This window comes from Myotis brandtii, unplaced genomic scaffold, assembly GCF_000412655.1.
Source record: "Myotis brandtii unplaced genomic scaffold, ASM41265v1 scaffold63, whole genome shotgun sequence".
NCBI classification, from domain to species: Eukaryota; Metazoa; Chordata; class Mammalia; order Chiroptera; family Vespertilionidae; genus Myotis; species Myotis brandtii.
Window position 1 is genome coordinate 2,492,999 of NW_005370411.1, and position 23,428 is coordinate 2,516,426.

General features: G+C 37.6%; 2 protein-coding genes and 1 long non-coding RNA gene across 15 annotated transcripts in view; 1 reads left to right on the forward strand and 2 right to left on the reverse strand.

The window, feature by feature from the left end:
• ABI3BP (ABI family, member 3 (NESH) binding protein) overlaps positions 1-18,951 on the forward strand; it is a 259,187-nt gene extending 240,236 nt beyond the window's left edge. For all 9 annotated transcript variants that reach the window (XM_014528309.1, XM_005880197.2, XM_014528314.1 and 6 more), the window contains 5 exons: positions 13,064-13,143; positions 13,942-13,971; positions 14,573-14,734; positions 16,331-16,453; positions 17,745-18,951. In XM_014528309.1, the coding sequence (XP_014383795.1) occupies positions 13,064-13,143; positions 13,942-13,971; positions 14,573-14,734; positions 16,331-16,453; positions 17,745-17,860 (511 nt within the window). In that variant the 3' untranslated portion in view covers positions 17,861-18,951. The remainder of the gene's footprint in view (positions 1-13,063; positions 13,144-13,941; positions 13,972-14,572; positions 14,735-16,330; positions 16,454-17,744) is intronic.
• Positions 7,769-9,829, reverse strand: LOC106723702. The gene is made up of 2 exons (XR_001359410.1): positions 8,448-9,829; positions 7,769-8,373 (listed from the first exon to the last, which is right to left on the reverse strand). It is a non-coding gene; the product is annotated as an uncharacterized LOC106723702 (long non-coding RNA).
• A 340-nt stretch (positions 18,952-19,291) lies between the features above and the next one.
• TFG (TRK-fused gene) overlaps positions 19,292-23,428 on the reverse strand; it is a 29,186-nt gene continuing 25,049 nt past the window's right edge. For 2 of the 5 annotated variants that reach the window (XM_014528318.1, XM_014528317.1), the window contains exons 8-9: positions 20,877-20,917; positions 19,735-20,114 (exon numbers count right to left, since the gene is read on the reverse strand). In XM_014528318.1, the coding sequence (XP_014383804.1) occupies positions 20,883-20,917 (35 nt within the window). In that variant the 3' untranslated portion in view covers positions 19,735-20,114; positions 20,877-20,882. Of the gene's footprint in view, positions 20,115-20,876; positions 20,918-23,428 lie in introns of all 5 variants that reach the window. The other 3 variants (XM_005880199.2, XM_005880201.2, XM_014528316.1) reach the window with 2 other exon arrangements.

The following is a 23,428-nucleotide window of genomic DNA, read 5'->3' on the forward strand; positions in this document are numbered from 1 at the left end:
ACAGTTCTCTCAGGCTGAAACCTCCCAAAGTTTCCTGCAGCTGACAGCAAAGATGGTTTGGGACTATTGTTTATGTTGTTTGATTTAATACAATTTTGGCGCTAAAAGTAAACAGGAACAGAGGCAGCAACTTATAAACTGTAAATCTGGCTGAAGGAAGCAGGCATATGGAAGAGCCATTATGTCCTTCGTGGTGTTTTTGGGACATTCTGGTCTCTGCAGACCCTGTGTTGAACTTTTCAACATCTCTTCTCCTGGGCTGGGTAGAGAGGAGTAAAAAAAAAGCCGCCAGAGCCTTAGCCAGTTTATTTAGTTTCATTGTAGGTATGGGCAGCAAAACAACTGCTTCTTCATTAGAGAAGGGAGAAATATAGGGGACTGGTCACTTTTGCAACTTTTCTTCAAGCAAAAGGACAGCTGAAAGCATAGAACTCCACTAGTCTATAAAGAGACTAATCAATCCTTCTTTTCACATCACCATATTCTTTTCATTAGTTTTCACTTACAGTTTTTTAGTAGTTAGTAGAGGGGTGTCAGAAACTCACAGCAACACTATAATTACAGTGCAGCCCACATCTTACATTTATATCCTCCCCCTCCCCCCTCCCCCCCCAGAAATGGGAGACACGAGAAACGTCCCTGAGGCACACCAGGCAGCTAGTTGGTACCTGATGCCCACTGGTACCCTGCTCCCCTCCACTCTGTCCCCGACTGGGACTTTCTTTGCCCTCTAAGTCCCCACAGCTCTGCCCTTTTGCTCCTCACCTGTGTTCCCAGGTCTGCATATCTGCATGTGGTGGGAACCCAGAAATGCTTACTGTAAGCCTGCAGTGTCCTTGGAGAACTGATTGACTGGGTTTCTCGTTCCCTGTTGGAGCGCCCCTGACTCTTTTCCCTCTTATTCCACTTTTTTCTCTCTCCCTGACTGGTGCCTCACCTGAATGAGGCTCAGATACTTCAAGACTACACTAAGGATAAGATTAGCTAACCAAACAATTCAAACAAACAGCTAAGAGCCTCTCTATATAAAAAGCAGGTTGCTTGAGGTTTTATGAGACTTTTGTTAGAGTGAAAACCAGCTTTTTAAATCAGTGGAAGCATATAGAAAGTTCATCCACTAATGAAAAGTACAGTCAGCTCTATATTAAGGGAAATGGTTATGGAGAGGAATAAAGAAGGGAGGCAAGAGATGGCAGCAGTGTCTGCCGTAGCCAGACCTGAAGAGTATTCTCAGGCTGGAGCCTCTAGGCTGGCGCGTCCCTGTCTCTGACAGTTTTGCCCTACAAATTCCCACTATTTGAATCCCTAGTTTTTTACTTTTCTGAAAATTGATGTTTAATGCTTAAGCTGATGTTCACAGTTATTCTCAAACTCTACCCTCTTCTTTATTATCCCACTCCTCTGGGATAAAAATTGGAGCTTAATATCAGAGAATATTTAGACTCACTATGTACCAGACCCGTGGGAATATCTCATTTAATCCTCACAAAAACCTCACACTTTTCTACCCTTTAGAGGTTATGGTTAGTCACAAGTAACATTATTACCCTCATTTTTCTACAGGAGGAAATTGAGGCTCATAGAGGTGAAATAACTTACCTGAGAGTCCCACAGCAGTGCAGCCGTGAGCACAAGTCTTTCCGGCTTGACCTTCACCATAGCGCCACGCTGCTCCGACAGGGAGACTTGGGGAGAGTATTTTTGTTTGGGTCCATACCTACCCAGGGGAACCAGGCAGGGCATCTGCCGGGGGGTACTTGCTGGGCTTGTCCTCTGAGAGGCCCAAAGGTTTGACTACAGCTGTCATCTGGACTGCACCCCATTCAGATACTTGTTTTGATTGAACAGTTCTTATCAATGGCTTTTTAAATTTAATTTTCATTTTTATCAGAAATCCATGTACATGGTTTTAAAACTCAAATGTTACCAAAAAAAAACCTCAAATGTTACAAAGCAGCTCATTTCTAGTCTTAAATTGTTTCCCAGAAGCAAATCTTTTCAATTATTTTATTTTTCAGCTTTATTGAGATATAATTGACAAATACATTTGTAAAGATAAAGTATTCAATATGATGATTTTTTATATATAGTGAAAGGATTCCCCACACACACACACACACATCAAGTTAATGAACACATCCAGCACCAAGTATACATTTGAATTTTACTCTCTTCACACATTTCAATTATACAATAAAGTGTTATATATTACACCCTTAGGCCTTATTCATTGCACAACTGAAAGTTTATACCCTTTTACAAGCTCTATTTCCCCTACCCTCTAGCCCCTGGCAACCACTTTTCTACTCTGTTTCTGTGAGTTTGAGTTGTTGTTGTTTTTTAGATTCCACATATAAGTGATACTGTGCAGCATTTGTCTTTCTCTGTTTGCCTTATTTCACTTAGCATAATGCCCTCCAGGTCCAACCCATTATTGCAAATGTAATATTTCTTTCTTTTGTATGTGTGGGTGTGGGGGGAGGGGGTTGTTGTTGTTTTTGTTAATCATCACTGAGTGGGAGGGAGGGAGGGAGAGGGAGAGAGGGAGAAAGGGGGAGAGAGATAGAGAGAGAGAGAGAGAGAGAGAAACATCAATGTGAGAGAGACACATCAATTGTTTACCTCCCGCATGTGCCCTGAATGGATCTGGAAACAAACCTGCAACTCAGGTACATGCCCTTGACCAGGAATTGAACCCAAGACCCTTCAGTGCATTGGCCTATACTCTAACCACTTAGCAACACCAGCCAGGGTGATTTCCTTCATGTTTAAGGCTGCATAATATTCCATTATATACATACATCACATTTTTTTTATCCATTCATCCAGCAATAGACACTTAAGTTGTTTCTATATTGTGGCCACTGAATAATGCTGCTATGAACATTATAATACAAACTAGAGGCCCGGTGCATGAAAATTCATGCACTGGAGTGGGGGTCCCTCAGCCTGGTCTGCCCCCGCTCACAGTCCAGGAGCCCTCAGGGGTGGGAGGCGATTCAGTGATCAGGGGAAGGCAATGCCCCTATCACACCTCTGCTGCTGCCACTGCCAGCAGCGCAAGCCTCTGCCAGCCCTGGTTACCTGAGCCTCGGGCAGCCCTGGGCGGCTGGGCAGCCGCCATCCGAGGCTTGCCTGTGCCTCAGGCCAGCCCTGGGGGGCTGGGGGGCTGAGGGTGGGTCTGGCCACACCATGCACCTGCCGTCCCCCCTTCTCCCCCCCATCCCCCCCGGATGAGCTGAAAGAACTGGAGGACTCCAGTGGCAGGCGCAAGGAGCAGCCGGACCCGCCTGAGGGTACCAATTTCATCCCATAAGCAATATACAAGGGTTCATTTTACTCCACATCCTCACCAGCATTTGTCAACTCTTTTTGTTAATAGACAACCTAACAGGTGTGAGGTGATATCTCATTGTGATTTTGATTTGCATTTCTCTGGTGATTACTGATGCTGAGCACCTTTGTATGTACCTGTTGGCCATCTGTATGTCTTCTTTAGAAAAAAATGTCTATTCAGGTGATTTGTCCATTTTTTAATTTGTTTATTTGCTTTTTTGTTACTGAGTTGTATGAATTTCTTATATGTTTTGGATAATCCATTACTGGGTACATGGTTTGCAGATATTTTCTCCCATTCTGTAGGATGCCTTTTCATTTTGTTGATGGTTTCCTTGCTGTGCAGAAATTTTTGTTTGATGTAGCCCCACTTTTTATTTGCTGTCTTTGCTTTTGGCATCAAATCCAAAAATCATCATCAAGACCAATGTTAAGGAGCCTACGTTTTCTTCTAGGAGTTTTATGTTTTTTAATCCATGTTGAGTTGTTTATTGTAATGTAAGATAGTGGTCCAGTTTCATTCTTTTGCATGTATCTGTCCAATTTTCCCAACACCATTTTTTGAAGAGAATATCCTCTCTCCTTTTTTATATTCTTGATTTCTTTGTCATAAATTAATTGGCCATATACATGTGGGTTTATTTCTAAGGTTTCTGTTCTGTTCCATTGATTTATGTGTCTGTTTTTATGCCAATACCATACTGTTTTGTTACTATAGTTTTATAATATAGTTTGAAATCAGAAAGTGTGATGCCTCCAGCTTTGTTCTTCTTTCTCAAGATTGCTTTTCTTATTTAGGGTATTTTGTGCTTCCGTACAAATTTCAGAATTGTATGTTCTATATTTTTCAAAAATGCCATTCCAATTTTGATAGGAATTGCATTGAATCTATAGATTGCTTTAGGTAGTAGGAATATTTTGACAATATTAATTATTCTAATCTATGAACATGGAATATATTTCCATTTATTTGTGTCAGTTTATTTAATCAATGTCTTATAATTTTCACTGTACAGATCTTTCACCTCCTTGGATAAATTTATTCCTAAATATTTTTTAAAGATTTTTTACTGATTTTTAGAGAGAGGAAGAAATAGAGAGTGAGAAACATCAATATGAGTGAAACATCAATTGGCGGCCTCCTGCATGGCCTCTATCAGTATCAAGCCCACAATTCAGGCATGTGCCCTGATCGGAATCGAACTGTGACCTCCTGATTTATGGGTTGACGCTCAACTACTAAGCCACACCAGCCAGGACTATTCCTAAATATTTTATTTTATATGCTGTTGTAAATGTTTTCTTAATTTCTCCTTCTGATAGTTCATTGTTAGTGTATAAAAACATTAATGTTCTGCAACATTGGTGAATTTATTGGTTCTAAGTTTTTTTGGTGATATCTTTAGGGTTTCCAATATATGGTATTCTGTCATCTGCAAATAGAGACAATTTTACTTTTTTATTTCAGATTTAGATGCCTTTTATCTTGTCTGATTGCTGTGGCTAAGACTTTCAGTACTGTGTTGAGTAAAGTGAGTGGGCATCCTTATCTTGTTCCTGATTTAGAGGAAAAGCTTTCAGCATTTTATTGTTGAGGATGATATTAGTTTTAGTGTATCATATATGGCCTTTATTATGTTGAGGTATGTTCCCTCTATACCAACTTTGTTTAGAGTTTTTGTCATGAAAGACTGTTGAATTTTGTCAAATGTTTTCTGCATCTATTGAGATTATGTAATCATATAATTTTTATCTGTCATTGTGTTAAGTTGGTGTATCACATTTATTAATTTGTGAATGTTGAACCATCTTTGCATCCCTGGAATGAATCCCACTTGATCATGTTGTTTGATCCTTTTAATGTATTGTTGAACCTGGTTTGCCAATATTTTGTTGAGGATTTTTGCATCTATGTTCATCAAGGATATTGGTCTATAATTTTCTTTTCTTGTGTGTCCTTCTCTGGCTTTAGTGTCAGGATAATGAGTTTGAGAGTGTCCCCTCCTCTTCAGCTTATTGGAAGAGTTTGAGAAGGATTAACATTAATTTTCCTTTAAATATTTGATAGAATTCACCAGGAAGATCATCTGGTCCTGGGCCTTTCTTTGTTGGAAGGTTTTTGATTACTATTTCAATTTTGTTGTAGTAACTGGTCTATTCAAATTATCTATGACTCAGGCTTGGTAAGTTGTATATTTTTAGACATTTCTCTTTTTTTGTATGTATACCTTATCCAATTTGTTGGAGTATAATTGTTATAGTAGTCACTTATGATTCTTCATATTTCTGTGGTATCAGTTGTAATGTCTCTTGTTTCATTTCTGACTTTGAGTCTTTTCTCTTATTCTAGCTAAAAGTTTGTCAATTTTATCTTTTAAAAAAACAGTTCTTAGTTTCATTGATTTTTTTTTCCTATTTGTTTTTCTGGTCCCTTTTCATTTATTTCTGCTCTGAATTTTGTTATTTCCCTTCTCCTACTAACTTTGGGCTTAATTTGTTCTTTTTTGTAGTTCTTTGAGCTGTAAAGTTAGGATAGTTGACATCTTTTTCCTTAACATAGGCATGTATCTCTATAAACTTTCCTCTTCAAATTGCTTTTTCTGAATCCCATAAATTTTGGTATGTTGTATTTCCATTTTTATTTCTCTAAATATTTTTATTATTATTCTTGATTTCTTCTTTGCCCCATTGGCAGTGGTGGCATGTTGTTTAATCTCCACATATTTGTGAATTTCCAGTTTTCTTTTCTTATAATTGATTTCTAGTTTCCTACCATTGTAGTCAGAAAATATGCTTGCTTTGATTTCAGTTTTTTAAAATTTATTAAGATTGTTTTGTTTTGTGGCCTAACATATGATCTATCCTGAAGAATGTTCCATATGTGCCTGAGAACAACGTATATCCTATTCTTCTCAGATGCAATGTTCTGTATATATTTGTTAGGTCCACTTGATATAACATACAGTTTAAGTTTAATGTTTCCTTATTAATTTTCTGTCTGGTATTGAAATCCTCTACGCCCCACCCCCAATTGCTGTCTGTTTTTCCCTTCAGATCTGTTATTTGCTTTATATATTAAAGTGCTCTTATGTTGGGTGCATAAATATTTACAAGTGTTATATTTTCTTGATGAAGTGACACATTTGTCATTATACAGTCATCTTCTTTGTCTCTTGTTAGTCTTTGGCGTAAAATCTATTTTGTCTGATATAAGTATAGAACCCTGCTTTGTTTGGGTTCTATTTTCATAACATCTTTTTCCATCCCTTCATTTTTAGTCTGTGTCCTTAAAGTTGAAATGAGTCTCTTATAGGCAGCATATACTTGGGTCTTGGGTTTTTTGTCCACTAAACTACTCTATGTTTAACTAATCCATATACATTTAAAGTAATTAGATAATTTAATCCATATACATTTAAAGTAATTGTTAATAGGTATGGACTTACTATTGCTATTTTGTTCACTGTTTCTGGCTGTTTTGTAATTCTTTTGTTCCTATTTTTTTCTCTTGCTCTCTTCCTTTGTGATTTGATGATTTTCTGTAGTCTTTTGCATTTATTTCTTTCTCTCTATCTTTTATGTATCTACTATAGGTTATAACTTTGTGTTATCACAAGGCTTACATAAAACATCTTCTACTTAAACAGTCTGTTTTAAGCTGATAATAATTTCAAATGCATACAAAAGCTCTATATTTTTGCACTCTCTTCACATTTTGCTTTTGATGACACAATTTAAATCTTTTTACATTATGCATCCATTATCAAGTTATTGTGGTATAGTTACTTTTGATACTTTTTTCATCTTTGTATTAGTTATGTAACTTACCCACCAGATTACAACACTAGGATATTCTGAATTTTACTATATATTTACTTTAACCCAGTGAGTTATATATTTTCATGTTTTCCTCTCATTAATTTAGCATTGTTTAGTTTCAGCTTTAAAAACTCTATCTCTTCTTGTAAGGTTGATGTAGCTTTTGTTTGGGAAATTCTTTCTCTTTCCTTCAATTCTGAAAGACAACTTTGCCAGGTAGTTTTTTTATTTCAGGCACTTTGAATATATCATGCCACTCCCTTCTGACCTGAAAGCTTCTGTTGAAAAATCTAATAGTCTTATGAGAGTTCCCTTGTACATAACAAGTTGTTTTCTCTTGCTGCTTTTAAGATTCCCTCCTTGTCTATAGCATTTGACAATTTAATAATAATGCTGTCTCAGTCTGGATCTCTTTGGATTATCTATATTTGGAGATCTGGACTTCCTGGATCTGGATGTCTCTTTCTTACCCCAGGTTAGGGAAGTTTTCAGTTATTATTTCTTTAAATACGCTTTTTGCCCCTTTCTCTCATCTCCTTCTGGAACCCCTATAATGCATATAATGATCTGCTTATGTCTCATATGTCCCTTAAGCTATCCTCTTTTTCTTTCTTTTTTTTCCTTTTTACTCCTTTGATTGGATAAATTCCAGTGCCCCGTGAAGTTTGCTGATCCTTTCTTCTACTTGATTTAGTTGGCTGTTAAACTCTAATGATTTTTTTTTTCAGTTCAGTTATTGTATTCTTCAGCTATATGTTTTCTATTTTGTACTTTTTACTATTTTCTTTGTTGACATTCTCACTTTGTTCATGCATTGTTCTCCTGGTCTTAGCAAACATCTTTACAATTGTTATTTTGAACATTCTATCTGGTAAATAACTTATGTTCATTTCATTAAGATCTGTTTCTGGAAATTTTTCTTGTGGTTTTGTTTTTTTGTTTTGTTTTGTTTTGATTTTGGACCATATTCCTGTTTCTTCATTTTCTTTGATTCTCTTTGGTGATCTCTAAACATGAGATAAAACAGCCACCTCTCCTAGTCTTGATAGACTATTCTTATTATAAAAGTGAATCACTTTGATCAATCCAGCCAAGTTTCTAGTTGTCTCTCAAGCCTCTGAGAGTGTCCAAGCCACCTTCCTTGTTTCTAGTGGCTTCAGGAGTTGAGGGTGTGCCAAAACCTGTCAGTGGTTTCAGGAGTTGAGGGTGTGCCAAAACCTGTCAGTGGTTTCAGGAGTTGAGGGTGTGCCAAAACCTGTCAGTGGTTTCAGGAGTTGAGGGTGTGCCAAAACCTGTCAGTGTCCCAAAAATGAGAATGGCAGTCAGCACGTAGATGCAGGCTGATTATAAACTGGACCCTCAGGTAGCAGCTGGGCAATTATGTAGTTAAGCCCCTTCTAGGGAAACACTGGGAGATGGGTGTTTTTGCCTGCTTCCTCTCTGCTGGGCCCAGATATAGCTGTGGGGAGGAGGGAATACTCCTGCACCTGTTAAGAACTGCTTCATTTGATACAGTATTGGGGGGCTGAGGAATACAAGCCCCATTGGCTCTAAGTGCCAGGTAATCTGGGGGCCCATCCCTTGGGCGGCAGCCACAAAAGCTGGAGTGCCACCCATTTGTAAAAATTCCTTCCAGGGAGACACTAGTAACTTGGTTTTGTTGTTGGAGTGGGCTGAAGAGAGAGGGCAGGAAAGGTGTTTGCTGTTTCCGTCTCTGGGGAGGATTGCAGCCAGCCACTAGATGTGTGCTGAAGTTAGAAACCTCATCCTCAAGTAGAATATGTGGGAGGTTTGGCCTGTTTCCTCTGCTCTAATCACTGGATGGGGGTGGGAGGTGAGTGCTCAATGCATTTGTGAATAACTGGGTTTTGTTTTGCTATATTCTTAAAGGTCTCATAGACACAATCCCCATTGGCTTTCAGAAATGGGTATTTAGAGAGTCTTAGAAGTTGGGAAAAGTATCACAAATGTTGGCAAAATCCAGATGCTAGATTTGAGGTCCAAACCCTTTGCACCTCAGGGAAAAGCTGGTCGTTTGGGGTCTGCTCCTGATTGTGTGGCCCTGTGGCAGGGGGTTCTGTCAAGTGTCTCAGCCTTTGCTAGGCATTTTGATGTGGGTGGGTGTTCTGTCATTTGCCCAATGTGTAGGAGCTGTTCAGCTAGTTTCTGGATCATTCATTAGGAATTGCTTTGTGTGCAGTTATACATTCAATGTGTCTGTAGGAGGAGGGGAGCTCAGAAGCCTATGTCACCATCTTGGTCACCTCTGCAATTTCCAATTATTTTAGCTATTTCTTTGGTCAATTAAATCCATATATCTAGACTGACCATTTCTCAGAATGATCAAATACTCAAGTCATCTATATGTTCCATGTACTTTTTTTTATGGCAACATCTCCTGGAATTCCTCAACATCATCATCTTTTGGCTCTCTCCTATGTTGAATGACCTAACTCGTACATCTCCTGCCTCCCTTCTTTGTTTACGCCCTCACATTGTGGCACTTCTTCAGAAATACATCTTGGAAAAAAGCTTAAGGAAGATAATAGTTTTTAGTCTTTGCATATCTGAAAATATCCTTGTTTTATTCTAATACTACCATTTAGCTAGACATGGAGTTGAGGATACAATGAAGATTTTTGAAGACATTGTTCCATTGTTTTCTAACTTCCAGTGCTGCTAGGAAGGCAAATGTTATTCTGATTCTGGGTCCTTTGAATGGGACCTATTTTCTTCTCAGAAACTTAAAATCATTTCTTTACCCCCATACTGTGAAATTTTGGAACATTTGTGCTTTGGAGGTTTTTTTTTTTTTTAGTCTTTGCATATCTGAAAATATCCTTGTTTCACTCTAATACTATCATTTAGCTAGACATGGAGTTTAGGATACAATGAAGATTTTTAAAGACATTGTTCCATTGTTTTCTAACTTCCAGAAACTTAAAATCATTTATTTACCCCTATACTCTGAAATTTTGGAACATTTGTGCTTTGGAGGTTTTTTTTTCTTTTTTCATTTTTCTGGGTGTACATTGGGCCTTTGTAATCTGCAAACCCATGTCTTTCAGTTCTGAGAAATTACATAATTTCCAGGATAATTTCCTACTCTCCCTTTCCCCTATCTCTTCTAGAACCCACTATTTAGGTATTGTACTCCCTGAAATAATCCTATTTTCTTATTTTCTCTCACTTTTCATTTCTTTTTGTTCATGTATTTGTAAAACTTCCTTAACTTGATCTTCCAAATCTTCAAAGTATTATTTAAATAGCTTTGTTGTGCTTATAACTCTTTAATATAGCATCCCATGCTTATTTCCTATGTATAATCAATATTGACCTACAATGTCATAGATCTTGTGATATAATGTGCTTCTTGGGGAAAAACTTTGCCACTTCAATATTTTCTCTTTATATAGGGTTTAATCTGCCAAAAATATGTACCTTTTAGTCCCCATGCTGTTAAATTTAGTTTAAAATGATTTCTTCAAAACTTGTCAAGTATCACAAAATGTTGGCAAAAAAACAAAGTCCTTAGGAGTATTTGTGGCCACACTACAAATAGAGCTGAAGTATAAATAACTGCAAGATAAAAAGACAAGGAGATGGTTCCAGCAATCAGAGTTAGCCAAAGCACAGGGCTATTGGCAGTGGCCTGGAATGTGGGATGCATTGCCCACTTGAATCAAAGTCCAGATGCCTGTGGTTTCTTTTTTCCATTATCAGTTCATCATACTGGTTTGTTTTTGTTTTAAGGTCATCAGGCTTCTGAGCAAGAATCTCATCTCTAGAAAATAGTCCATGCCAAAACTCCCTATGTATGTGCAATTTATTTAAATGAGTGACATGTGGTTTCATGTCGGCATTCTCTTATTGCAAATGATAAATGGCATCTTATATCAGTTGATTAGGTTACAAAATGCGTTGATGTGCAGTCTCAGTAAAAACCCAGTACTTTTTTTTTTACATATTATTATTTATTTCTGAAAGGAAGGGACAGTGAGAGAAACATCAATAATGAGAGAGAATCATTGATCGGCAGCCTGCTGCACGCCCTCTACTGGAGATCAAGCCCACAACCAGGGCATGTGCCAACCAGAATCAAACCCAGGACTCTTCAGTCCGCAGGCCGATGCTCTATCACCTGAGCAAAACCAGCTAGGGCAACCCTGTAAATTTTAATCTTCATTTCACAAAGGTTGTAAAAGCAGACAGCACAATGGTTAAGAGCCTCAACATTCTTAACTGAAAAAATGGGATAACATTGATCTCTTGGGGTTTGTGTGTTACTTTATATACACAGAATGATTAATGTGTCTGGTATATAGTAAGCACCCCTAAAGGGGCTGCCATTGTTGTAATGCTAGAATCTGTCTTAAGGATTCCAGCAGTGTGTGTTAATGCTGTCATCCTTCTGTTTTTCACTTATTTGTAAAATATCTTCCTTTTGTTTGTTCTGCATTCTTATTCAATTACAGACTTCTCAAAAAATGGGAATTATCTTCCAAAAGCCTATACAAATTTGAGACTCACCATACTATCAGCTGACTCAAATTAATTTTGCATCCAAATACTTTCTGCATCCAAAACTCCTAGTTTTAGGCAAATGGAAACTAGCTTTACTATTTGAATTTCTTAAAAGGATGTGCTCTGCTTAAGTATTCTATGAATTACATTTCTCAGTTATTGCATAGCAATTTAATGCATACTTCTTAAGGATATAATCAAACTGGTTTTATTTGGGTGTTTTTTTATCCTCATGAGAGGATTTAGTACTTCTTAAGGATATAATCAAATATATAACTCCAAAAAGATATGGGTTTATTTGGGTGTTTTTTTATCCTCATGAGAGGATTTACTTACTAATTTTAGAGAGAGGCAAGGAGAGGGAGAGGGAGAGAAAGAAAAAGATCCTTCTGTTGCCTCTTTACTAATTTTAGAGAGAGGCAAGGAGAGGGAGAGAAAGAAAAAGATCCTTCTGTTGCCTCCCATATGCACCCTGACCAGAGATTGAACCTGCAATCTGTTTTGGTGTATGGGCTGATGTTCCAACTGAGCCATCCGCCAGGCCTGTTTTGGTTTTTAACATAAAAGCTAAGAGCCTAGCCCATGTGAATCTGATTTGCAGAGACGAGAGAAGTCTGCCTTTGTGCCTATGCTCTTCAAGAGGTGACACTTCCGTGTCCCTATTCTGGAGATGATGTGGCTTCCTGTGGTCCACAGAAGACCTGAGTTCCAGGGAACACAACCAGGAAGTCCTTGTAAAGACATTTTTCATGTGCATTTGTTTCCCATAGCTTAGTCTAATAGTTTCCAAATGTCAATGGAAGCAGGATTCAGCTCAGGAACTTGTTATAAATTCCTACCTGGACCCTCTCAAAAATTTGATTCGATAGGATGGAGCAACAAGTCTGCATTTAAAACAAACTTTCCCCACAGCTGCTGCTATGCAATTCCAACATAGGTAGTGCAAACCCCACAAAGAGAAACACTGCCTAAGTCTAAGGCTTTGAGGGTTGGGCTAAAAGGAATAAAAAGGGCTCTCCCTATTTCTTTCCCCCAGGAAGTAGTTGAAACATCTAGAGAAAACCGAGGGTCCTTGTTGCTGGAATTGGCCTGGGTCCACCACATACCTCTTTCCTATATATCCATTACCAACTTGCCCAGTTATTTCTACTAATTTGGACTTTTTTAAACAGAAAACTATTTTATTAACTTAACCCTGTTCTTATACAAAGCATTACACAAGCTGTTTAGAAAGTTAAGATTCAATATTTTGTTTTCCTTTCCTTGTGCTTCTAGAACATATGTCCATTCAAAACAGGTTCAGGAAGGATGTTAGTATACAAGGGAATGTTGTCTCCCCCTGAAGAATATATTACAATTTTATTTTCATTTCCCCCCTACACAGCTATGAATTCCAGGTGAAACCAAAAAACCCACTTGGAGAAGGCCCACCCAGCACCACAGTGGCATTCAGTACTGAATCAGGTAATCACATCAACAGCAATTCCCAACAAGGATGTAAAGGGCTACAATGTTTTGCAATAGGGAACTTGTTTGAAACCCAGCCAAACATTATGTATAGTTTCTTGAATTTCCAAAAATCATCTATGGGACAAAACCAATTGTGGAAGATGCCCATAAGGAAAGACCACTTATGTTTTCCCTCATATATTTTGATGTAAGAAAAAAATTAGGTATATCAGTTTAAAAGAAAAGTGTTTAATCTATACTCAAAAATCTAGTGAACTAATGGTCTTCTGTATGCCAGCAACAATGCCTAGAATCAAAATATCAGACATGCTGAGCCATACATCTAGAAAGGAAACTCATTTGATACGTTTGTTTTCTGATAAGTAGCTGTGAAATTCTCTTTTGTGAGCTTCTAAGCTCCAATTCCCTAATGAGATAAATATATACTCACAGCATCATTTGTATAATTTTACACCAACTGCAGTTCATGGCACGTTGGTGATTTATCATCAGTAATTTTTGTATGAAACTATCAGGAAGCTTTTAAAACGGAAGTGAAAGCTAGAACAGCAATGAAGATGTCTAACTACTCAAATCACAAATAAAAGATACAGCTGACTATCTGGCAGAAGATTTCCAATTGAGAACCATTTCCAAAACAACACCCACATACTTTCCAATTCCATTTTAGAAAGAGTAAACTATTTTGTGGGTAAAATTTCTTTACTGTAAGCACCCATCTTCTTCACTGTACCACTGGAACACTGAGACCTACTTACTTAATAACTTCTGACTGTTGCTATTTCTCCTCAGCGGATCCGAGAGTGAGCGAGCCAGTTTCTGGTAAGTACCTGTCTTGATGTGAACTTAACTACATGCTTTTCTAAACTGATTCAACTACACAGACATGGCAGAATGTAAGTCGTGATATCAATCAGGTGTGAATGAGTATCCAGAACACTCAGTTTCATCAAGAGTCTGATGTTTTGGGAACAAGTTCGATATTTTGAAGCTTGCTTTCATTCATGTACCAAATTTTCTGTATAATAACTGTCAAGATATAATACCCTCATTTCCACTTTTAATAACAAGTCACATTAGAGCAGCTGTTTAAATTGTATATGCTGCAACACAAAACAAAACCTGAATTCTCTCAGGATGCTGTCTACATCTAGCACTGCAAAGGCTATTCAACACCTAAAAATACACCTCTACAACTTTATCACTATTAACAGGAACTTAAGTGGGGCCTTATGTGTTTAACTCCTATAATATTTTTGGCTCCAATATTTAGCATTGGAGAAAACCAGCTGTCAGCAAGTTGACAGTGAACTTTGCAAACTGTTTTTTGTTTGTTTGTTTGTTTGTTTTTTAAAGCTTTTAGGACAGCTCTTCAGCACCAAAATCAGATACTAAACTCAAATCTTATGTTTTCCTTATGCAGGAGGAAGAGATGCCATCTGGACAGAAAGACCCTTTGATTCAGACTCTTACTCAGAATGTAAAGGCAAACAGTATGTCAAAAGGACTTGGTATAAAAAGTTTGTAGGGGTACAGCTATGCAACTCTCTTAGATACAAGATTTATCTGAGCGACTCCCTCACAGGTAAGCAAGACTACCTGCTGTTTTGAGTCTTGTCTATCAGGGAATGCTTTGCAGCATTCTGTAAAACTTGGTCTTTACTTTGGACAGAAACTAAAGTATGATGTAAATACAAATATTCTTTTTGAACAAGAAATAGCCTAGAAAACAAGGATTTAAGACATGCTATTAGAAGGTAAACAATGAAAATGCAATTTGAACAGTGCTATCATGGCAAACTTGAATGTAAAGACACTAGCCACATTCAAACTCAATTTTGTTACAGCCAACCAAGGATAAAAACCTTACTGATAATGAAATGGGTGTATCTAACAGTACTCATGGGAGGAATATGACAATCAAAATTTTAAGTCTGTTAACGACAAGATCAAGATTACAACAACTGGCTGGAAAGGCTATGTAACCTCTTGCTCCAGATCCAGCAGCTTATTTTCACTTCTATACTCCTACAATAAAAATTTTAAACAAATAAGGCTTAGAAAGGTAGGCATTTGTTCAATTACTCAATAGTATCTGCTTTATTCAGACATTGTTCTAGGTGTTAAGGACAAAACAGCAAACAAGACACAAGCAAGCCTTCTTGTAGCTTACAATCTAGTTGTAGTGCTTTGAAAAAAAACTTAAAGAGTGGAACAAAACGGCTGAATGGAAGCTCCTTTAATTAGAAGTACTAGGAAAAGCCTCTCTGAAAAGATAACACTGTGCCAGGAAGAAAACTATGAGAAGGCACCAACCAAGCAAAGATCTAGGGGAAAGCAAAGATGGAGGGAAGAGAAACTCAAAGGCCTGTGGCACAACATTGCATAGCCAGTTCCACTGGTGTGGCTGAGGCTTAGTAAGAGGAAGACAAGGCAGGCAGGTGTGAAATCATGTGAGACTTTGGGTTTTCTTCTGAGTACAACAGGAGTTTGCTGGAGAGATTTATGGGAGTAACATTACCTGAGTAGCATTTTTAAAACATGTAGGATATGAGAGGAAGGGAGGAAGAATAGAGAGGCAAAATGAAAAACAGGAATGTCAGCTGGGAGACCATTTCATAGTTCAGTCAAAGGGCGCTGATGGCTTGAACTAGGGCAAAAGTACAAGATCAGGAAAGAATGATTATTTGGAACAATGTGATTATTTCAGAACTAGAGGCCTGGTGCATCCGTGGACCGGTGAGGTCCCTCCGCCTGGCCTGTGCCCTCTTGCAATCCAGGACCCCTCGGGGGATGTCAGACTGCCCGTTTTGGCCCTATCCTCACAGGCCAGGCAGCAAGGGAGGAGCCCGGGCTGGGTGCTGCGGTGCTGCGCAGCTCCCACTCATCCTGGCCCCACTGCGCCTACCACCACAGCTCGGTAGCGAGCTGCCAGGGAGACGGGAGAGGCTCATGCCACCGCAGCTGCACTTGCCAGCCATGAGCCTGGCTCTGGCGCTCCCACTGTGGGAGTGCACTGAACACCAGGGGGCAGCTCCCGCGTTGAGCATCTGCCCCCTGGTGGTCAGTGCGTGTCATACCGGCCAATCGTCCAGTTGCTTAGGCTTTTTTATATATATATATATAGTCTCATATCAAAGAAAGTAACATTTTATGATCCTTTTAATTTTTGGTTCTTCAGGAAAATTTTATAACATAGGCGATCAGAGAGGCCATGGAGAAGATCACTGCCAATTTGTGGACTCGTTTTTAGATGGACGCACAGGACAGCAACTGACTTCTGAGCAGTTACCCACAAAAGAAGGTATGTTTTCTGAGCCTCCTCAAAAGCAAGACAGTTTTATAAATTGACCCAAAAAGAATCCAAGCTGAGGGAAGCAATCACTTTAAAAATAATTCTATGCTAGAACTGTTATAATTATCTAGCTAGAAAGAAAAAAATTTTAAAAGACCTTACTTAGTATAAAGACTTTAATGAAAGTTTCTCAACTTTCCTCCCAGCCCCTAAGACTCTATTCCTTAGGGCCAAGGAAAGCTACACACAAACATATATAAATGCGTTCTACTTCAAGGAAACCGGAATAAAAGAGCAATGTTTCCTAAACTTAAATCACTCATATATTACCTTTATGTTTTTTGTCAATACTGAGCACATAGGCATTTTTTTACTCCCTTAAAAAAATTTTAAAGACAGACTACTACAAATGGAAAAACAGTACTAGTATCTGCTTTCATTATATAAGTTCAGTTAAAATAGAACAATTATGTTAAAAAATGAATAACCAAGGTAATGCTGAAGACATTTTAGCACTAAGCTGCTTAATGAGGATTAAAAAGATGAAAATTAATTTACTTGTTGTCCAAGCAAGGCAGGAGAGTGTAAATTAAATGTCCATATTACTTGGGAATCACCAAGAACTTTGTTAGATACTTTAAATCATTTGACTAGTCTTTTCAGCAACACATTTTGTTCACTGGCATCATAGAAAAGATACCTTAATAGGATCTGTGAACCCATGAACCAGAAGTTGAAACTGGTATCTCATAGGAATTGGATATAAACATACTATAAATTGTGTATATTTCTATATTTTACATTCACAGAGAAATTTCGAAATTTTTAATCATTTAGTATAAGGTCATTGAAGATTCCACCTAAGTTTAATTCTTAGAAATTTAGCAAGCTTGATATTACCTTTCTTTTGTTTCTTAACACAGTGGTAAATAAATATAGCACCATTACTCTGGTCAGTTCTTCACAGACCACCATGAGTCTCTAATGTGCAGAAAGTACACTTTCCCATAAGACAGAGTGTAGATGTGCTCAATGACACTCAGAAACACACAACCCTTCTGACTCCTGCTCCTTTCCAGCTTTGTTTCCTAGACACTACCAATAGTCCCATGCTTTGTTAAGGAGCTACAGATGCCCCTGATGTTTAGCCCCAGTTTCTACCTCAGGAAAGATACCATTTCTAAATGTCCATTTCTAAAATACTTCACTTCACCTAGAGTAACATTCAGCCATTCAATCTATGAGCAATGAAGGAAAATATATAACGTTGCAATTATTAAAATGTACTTTTCCCTTATAGGCTTTTTCAGAGCAGTTCGCCAGGAACCTGTCCAATTTGGAGAAATCGGTGGTCACACCCAAATCAATTACGTTCAGTGGTATGAATGTGGGACCACAATTCCTGGAAAATGGTAGATGCTGCAATCGTGTTCACAAGTGCCTTGTTTCATCGTGGCAAAAAATAATTGCAAACACTATGGTATTTGTCACATTCATTTAAAGCTGTTCTGTTTACTATGTATAAAAGTTTAAAATCTAATTGATAGCAGTATTAGATGTTTTTATTAGAAAAATTGCTGAGAATATTTATCAGGTTTTAAAAAATCATTTTAATAAAGCAAGATATTAACAGAGTAACATTTTTCTGGGGAAGCTGGCTCCCTATTCATGGTATTTTAAGAGATTTTTTGTATATTATTTATCACAATGTTGTAATGTTTTGAGATACTTTTATAACAAAATTAACATCAAAAACTAATATACTTTTTAAAAAATGTTTACTTTTATTAATGTGTATTCTTCCTACTGGTGAGTTAATTCCATAAATCTCTCTTTGGTTTAACTTATTAGATCAGATTAACTTTAGCATATATATCTGGGGGTAAAATTCACATGTTTATTTAAACTTCAGTTTTTTAGCAATAATTGAATATCTTTTCTGAATGTTTAAATAAACATTTATGTGAATATACATTGCCTCAAATATTTTTAAATTATTAAAAAGTAAATTTCATTTCAGCTAAAAATAGAATTGAGAATGACATACTGTTTCAAAAATACACATTTTTTCTTACTATACTCAATTATATATTACAATATCTGAATATACTTTGTCAAACTATTCTTTCAAGCAACTGTCTTTGTACTGTTTTTAATATAATTCTAAACAAGTTGTATGAAGAAAATGAATGTGAAGTCTGAGCTCAAAAAGATAACATATGATGAGATCGCTGCCATTTTACAGGATACTTACTACATTTTTACACATAAGACTTCTAGGAATGAATGTATCAGAAGATGTTTTCAGTCTAACTTAACCTGTACTGACTCAGACTCATTTTTATTTAAAAAGGTATTTTCCTCATTTGGAGAGGGAGGTGGGAATGCTGCATTGTTGCCCTCATTCTGAGAGGATCCTTTCAACATGCTTCAATTTTATCAATGCTACATTCTGTACTTTTCAAACAAGTAGAAACTGCAATAAAGAGATATAGTGTTTTTTTTAAGGCTGAGTTCTTTATTTTTGAATGGTTCATCTCTATAAGGAAAATTACATTTATTCAGGATCTACCAAAATCCCCTTGTATCTTATAATACTGTATCTGTTGTGTTTCTGTATTATGCTGATCTATCTTCCTGTGACATCAATTTTAAAGTTTCACCGTTTTAAGCCAATAGTTGTTAAATGCATTTCTTTCAAGTCAGGACAAAAATCAGTTTCTCTGAATAGAAACTGTTCTAAGTTAAACCACCTATACTTTATTTACAAAACATTAGTAAGGATTTGTTTCTCACCTTTTTCTCATGAATATATAATTTTAGTGATTAAATTAAACAAGACCGTTAATTTATTCAATCATCTTTATTAACCTATCAATGTTACATTTTATACATAATATCTAGTTGTCTTTTCAAAGAGATCTATTTTTAGTACATCATGTTAATAGTACAAAGCCAAACAAGATGGCTAAATTTCAACCTAGCATTTTAATAACCTCTGGACAAGGCAAGCTAGAAAGTCAATCACTTTACACACATAAGAGTAGTGTTCCAAAATTACTAGGAAGCTGCTACACTTTTAAGCAGGGGAGGAAAAAACTTTCATTTTGGTCTTTTTTTTGTGTTCTAGCAAGTTATACTCTCAATTAACAGCAACAATGATATCATAAAAAATGCTCTGCTTTTTAAATTTCTGAACTTCAATACAAATTAAAATAAAATAATAGTATTGGAGTCTTTTGGGAGGCAAACAGCTACCAGCTACACTTCATCAATGTAACTGAGCTGCTTTATCGATAACCGGGTCCAGGTTGAGTATAGCCCTGACCAAAGGGAGGACGGTTACGTGCATAAGGGTTAGGCCCACTTGGAGGAGGGGTTATGGTACTTGCAGACTGAGTAAAACCTGGTCTTGGTTGATAGGCCCCGGCTTGGCTTGGAGCCATTCCAGGTTGTGAGGCAGGGGCCACAGTATAACTAGTAGGCTGAGAAGTCTGGGTAGCGTAAGTATGTGGAGGGTAATTGCTCGCCTGGTACTGCTGTGGCTGTTGAGCAGGCAGTTGTTGAGGCTGACCAGAAAAGGCAGCAGCTTGTGCCTGGGAAGTTGCTTGCTGGCCATATCCCTGGAACTGCTGAGGTTGCTGGGGTCCAGTCTGCTGACTATAGCCTGCTGAAAAGGCAAAATAAATAATGTATATACTATATTTTTCTGTTGATAAGAATTTTCCAGAGAAATAGCCTTTACTGTTATGGACCAAAAATGATGAGAAATTTAACAAACTTAATCCTAAGTATTTATATAACAAGTAAGGTAGTAGATTCTACCATGTAATCTTATTTCCAGACTAAATGACATCAAAAATTTTCTAAAAATTTTTTAAACCCACTCATCTTAAATTGAAACCTGTATACATATATTTCTTCACTACCAACTGCTTCTACACTATATAATCCCTGAAGGCATAATTCCTAGTAAAGAGTAAATGCTCAAACGATAAAGCGCAGAATTAATGCAAAAACTAGTCATTAGTCTGGTTTTGAGGGAAGGACTATTTAACAACAGTACCAAATAAAAATACATTAGAGAATTAATATTTTTAAATGAAACAATGGTGCTACAAATACATCTAATTGTGATGCTTTAAAAGTTTAGTCACTCCATAAAAACTAAGCCATTTAAGAATAAACATTAAGTACCCATCTTCACAACCCTTAATATTTTCACTTTTTTAAGATTTGGTATCTGATTTTTTTTTTTTTTTGCCTTTACAACTCAATATTATGATTTAGCAGTAATAACATAACACACAAAAAGCATACCATATTGCCCCACAAAAGCAAAATCTATATTCATTATTTACTAAGGATATAAATTGTTTTAAAAGAAAAAGTCTGCTTCACTAAAAACTTTTATCTCTACCATGAAACACACCTGCAGCTACTTGCAATGAAACCTCTCCATTGACTGGAATCCTGTCAGCATTAAATACCAGATACATAAGAAAATTATTAAAATATGTACAACCCCGCATTTGAAAAAAAAGGATTGAATGAATTTGTGTATATTCTGAACTCACCTTGAACCTGGGTTCAAAATTTACTCATGAAAGAAACCTTTTTGACATAGTCCATGAATATAACTGGAAAAAGGTCAGAGGGAAACTGGCAAACCAACAGTGTCAAAAATGGTCCAATGCTACCACCACCACTTAGTCTCCAAGTGGAGTATTCAGTTGACTATTCCCATATCTCCCAATCAAATTCAAATTAATAGGACTAGTGGGATCAGAAATACAAAGACAATTTCAAAAAAGCTAAATTTTACTCAGAGTGGAGACCCTGACTAAAATCATTAAGAGCAAGCTTAATTTTTAATAACTAAATCAAATATCTAATGCATTTTACTTATATTTCCTAAATACTGAACTAAAGTCAATTCATGATCAAATCTTGAATGTTATACAGTTTCTCCTATCTTCTACATAAAATTTTTTAACTTATTTTTTTACTATAAGATTATGAAGAAACAGACGGACTCAGCTTTTATACTGAAAAGGTCTGTTCAACTTAAGACTGTGAACAAAAAAACAAAAAAAAAATAAAACAAACAAATAAAAAAAACCTGCCTTTTCATCCTGGCAAAAACGAACAAAAAAAATCTAAACTGGCTTTTTCACTAAGGATTCTGGAAACAACTAGATCCTTAATTTTCTCTTAAGAGAGACTGACCCCTAAGGGCCTAAGATGCCATTTTCATTAGCAAACTAGTAGAGTCTTTGACTACAACGTGGCAATACTTCCAAATTATATGTATAGTTTCCCTCAAACCACTATCCCCTCCCTTAAAAAATGACTAACTTTGGTGAAGAAACCAGAAATCATAAGAAATGAAAATTCTGTTTTGAACAAAGGAATAGTGGGGTCGTATGGTCCACAAAGCCTAAAATATTTACTATCTAGCCTTTTATGACAGAAAAGTCTGCCAACCCCTAGCTTGGTTTGAGAATGCAGAATGATACAGGGGAGTAATTAACAGGGAAGTAATTAGCTGGAAAGTCAAGTGCACTGGGTTCTTACCTAGCAACCCCACTGAATGGCTGCATGTGTTTCAATGCACCACAACCACTCCCAACCCTAGTTGCCTCATTTATTAACATGGGTGGATGGGACAAAACCAGTGGTCCCAACCTTGCTGACTTTAGAATGACCTGCAATACTTTCAAAATATCAAAACCTGAGTCCCACAAACTAAATGAAACAAAATCTCTGGGAGGAGGGCCCAGGTGCCTGTAATTTTCAAGAAAAGCTCTCCGGGTGCTTCTAAAGCTCTGAGATTTCTACAAATTACATAATTTGTAACATTTTGATTTTTCTTTAATTTTAAGGATTTGCATCCTAAAAATAACCTTCCCTCAAATATCATAATCCAAGTTTAAATTCATTCCACCTATTTTATACTAGTGGCCTGGTGCACGAAATTCATGCACAGGGGTGGGGGGGGGTGTCCCTCAGCCTGGCCTGCACCCTCTCCAATCTGGGACCCCTCGGGGGATGCCCTGTAGGATCAGGCCTAAACCAGCAATCGGACATCCCTCTCACAATCTGGGACCACTAGCTCCTAACTGCTCACCCGCCTGCCTGCCTGATTGCCCCTAACCTCTCTGCCTGCCAGCCTTCTCGCCCCCAATTGCTCCTCCCCCCACCAGCCTGATCACCCCCAACTGCCCTCCCCTCCTGATCACCCTTAACCGCCTCTGCCTCGGCCCCACCACCATGGCTTTGTCCAGAAGGTCTCCTAGAAGGTCTCCCGGTCTAATTAGCATATTACCCTTTTATTAGTATAGATAATTAAAAACTAGCAGCTACAAGTTAAATCACTATACAGCAAATACAATCCAAATAAAAATTGCTGTGTGTGTTAAGATATGTCAAACTGCAATTAATGATAGAATTTTGTAGTCTAGTTCAGGGACAGGCAAGCTTTATTTTCTGTAAAGGGCTAGAGAGTAAATATTCTACATCTTATGGGCCTACTAGAGGCCTGGTGCATGAATATGTGCACCAGTGGGGTCCCTTGGCCTGGCCTGTGGGATTGGGCCGAAACCAGCTCTCCAACATCCCCCAAGGGGTCCCAAATTGCAAGAGGGCACAGGCCAGGTCAAAGGAACCCACCAGTGCACAATCAGGGCCGGGGAGGGACATGGGAGGTTGGCCAGCCAGAGATGGACCGCAGGAGGGCTCCAGAGCATGTCCGGCCCATCTTGCTCAGTCCCGATCAGCCGGACCCCAGCAGCAAGCTAACCTACCGTCTGCCCCCTGGTGGTCAGTACACGTCATAGCGAGCGGTTGAGCGGCCTTAGCATATCATTAGCATATTACACTTTGGTTGAATGGACAACCGGACAACCAGACACTTAGCATATTATGCTTTTATTATATAGGATGATCTCTGTTGCAACTATTCAATTCTGCCATTACAATGCC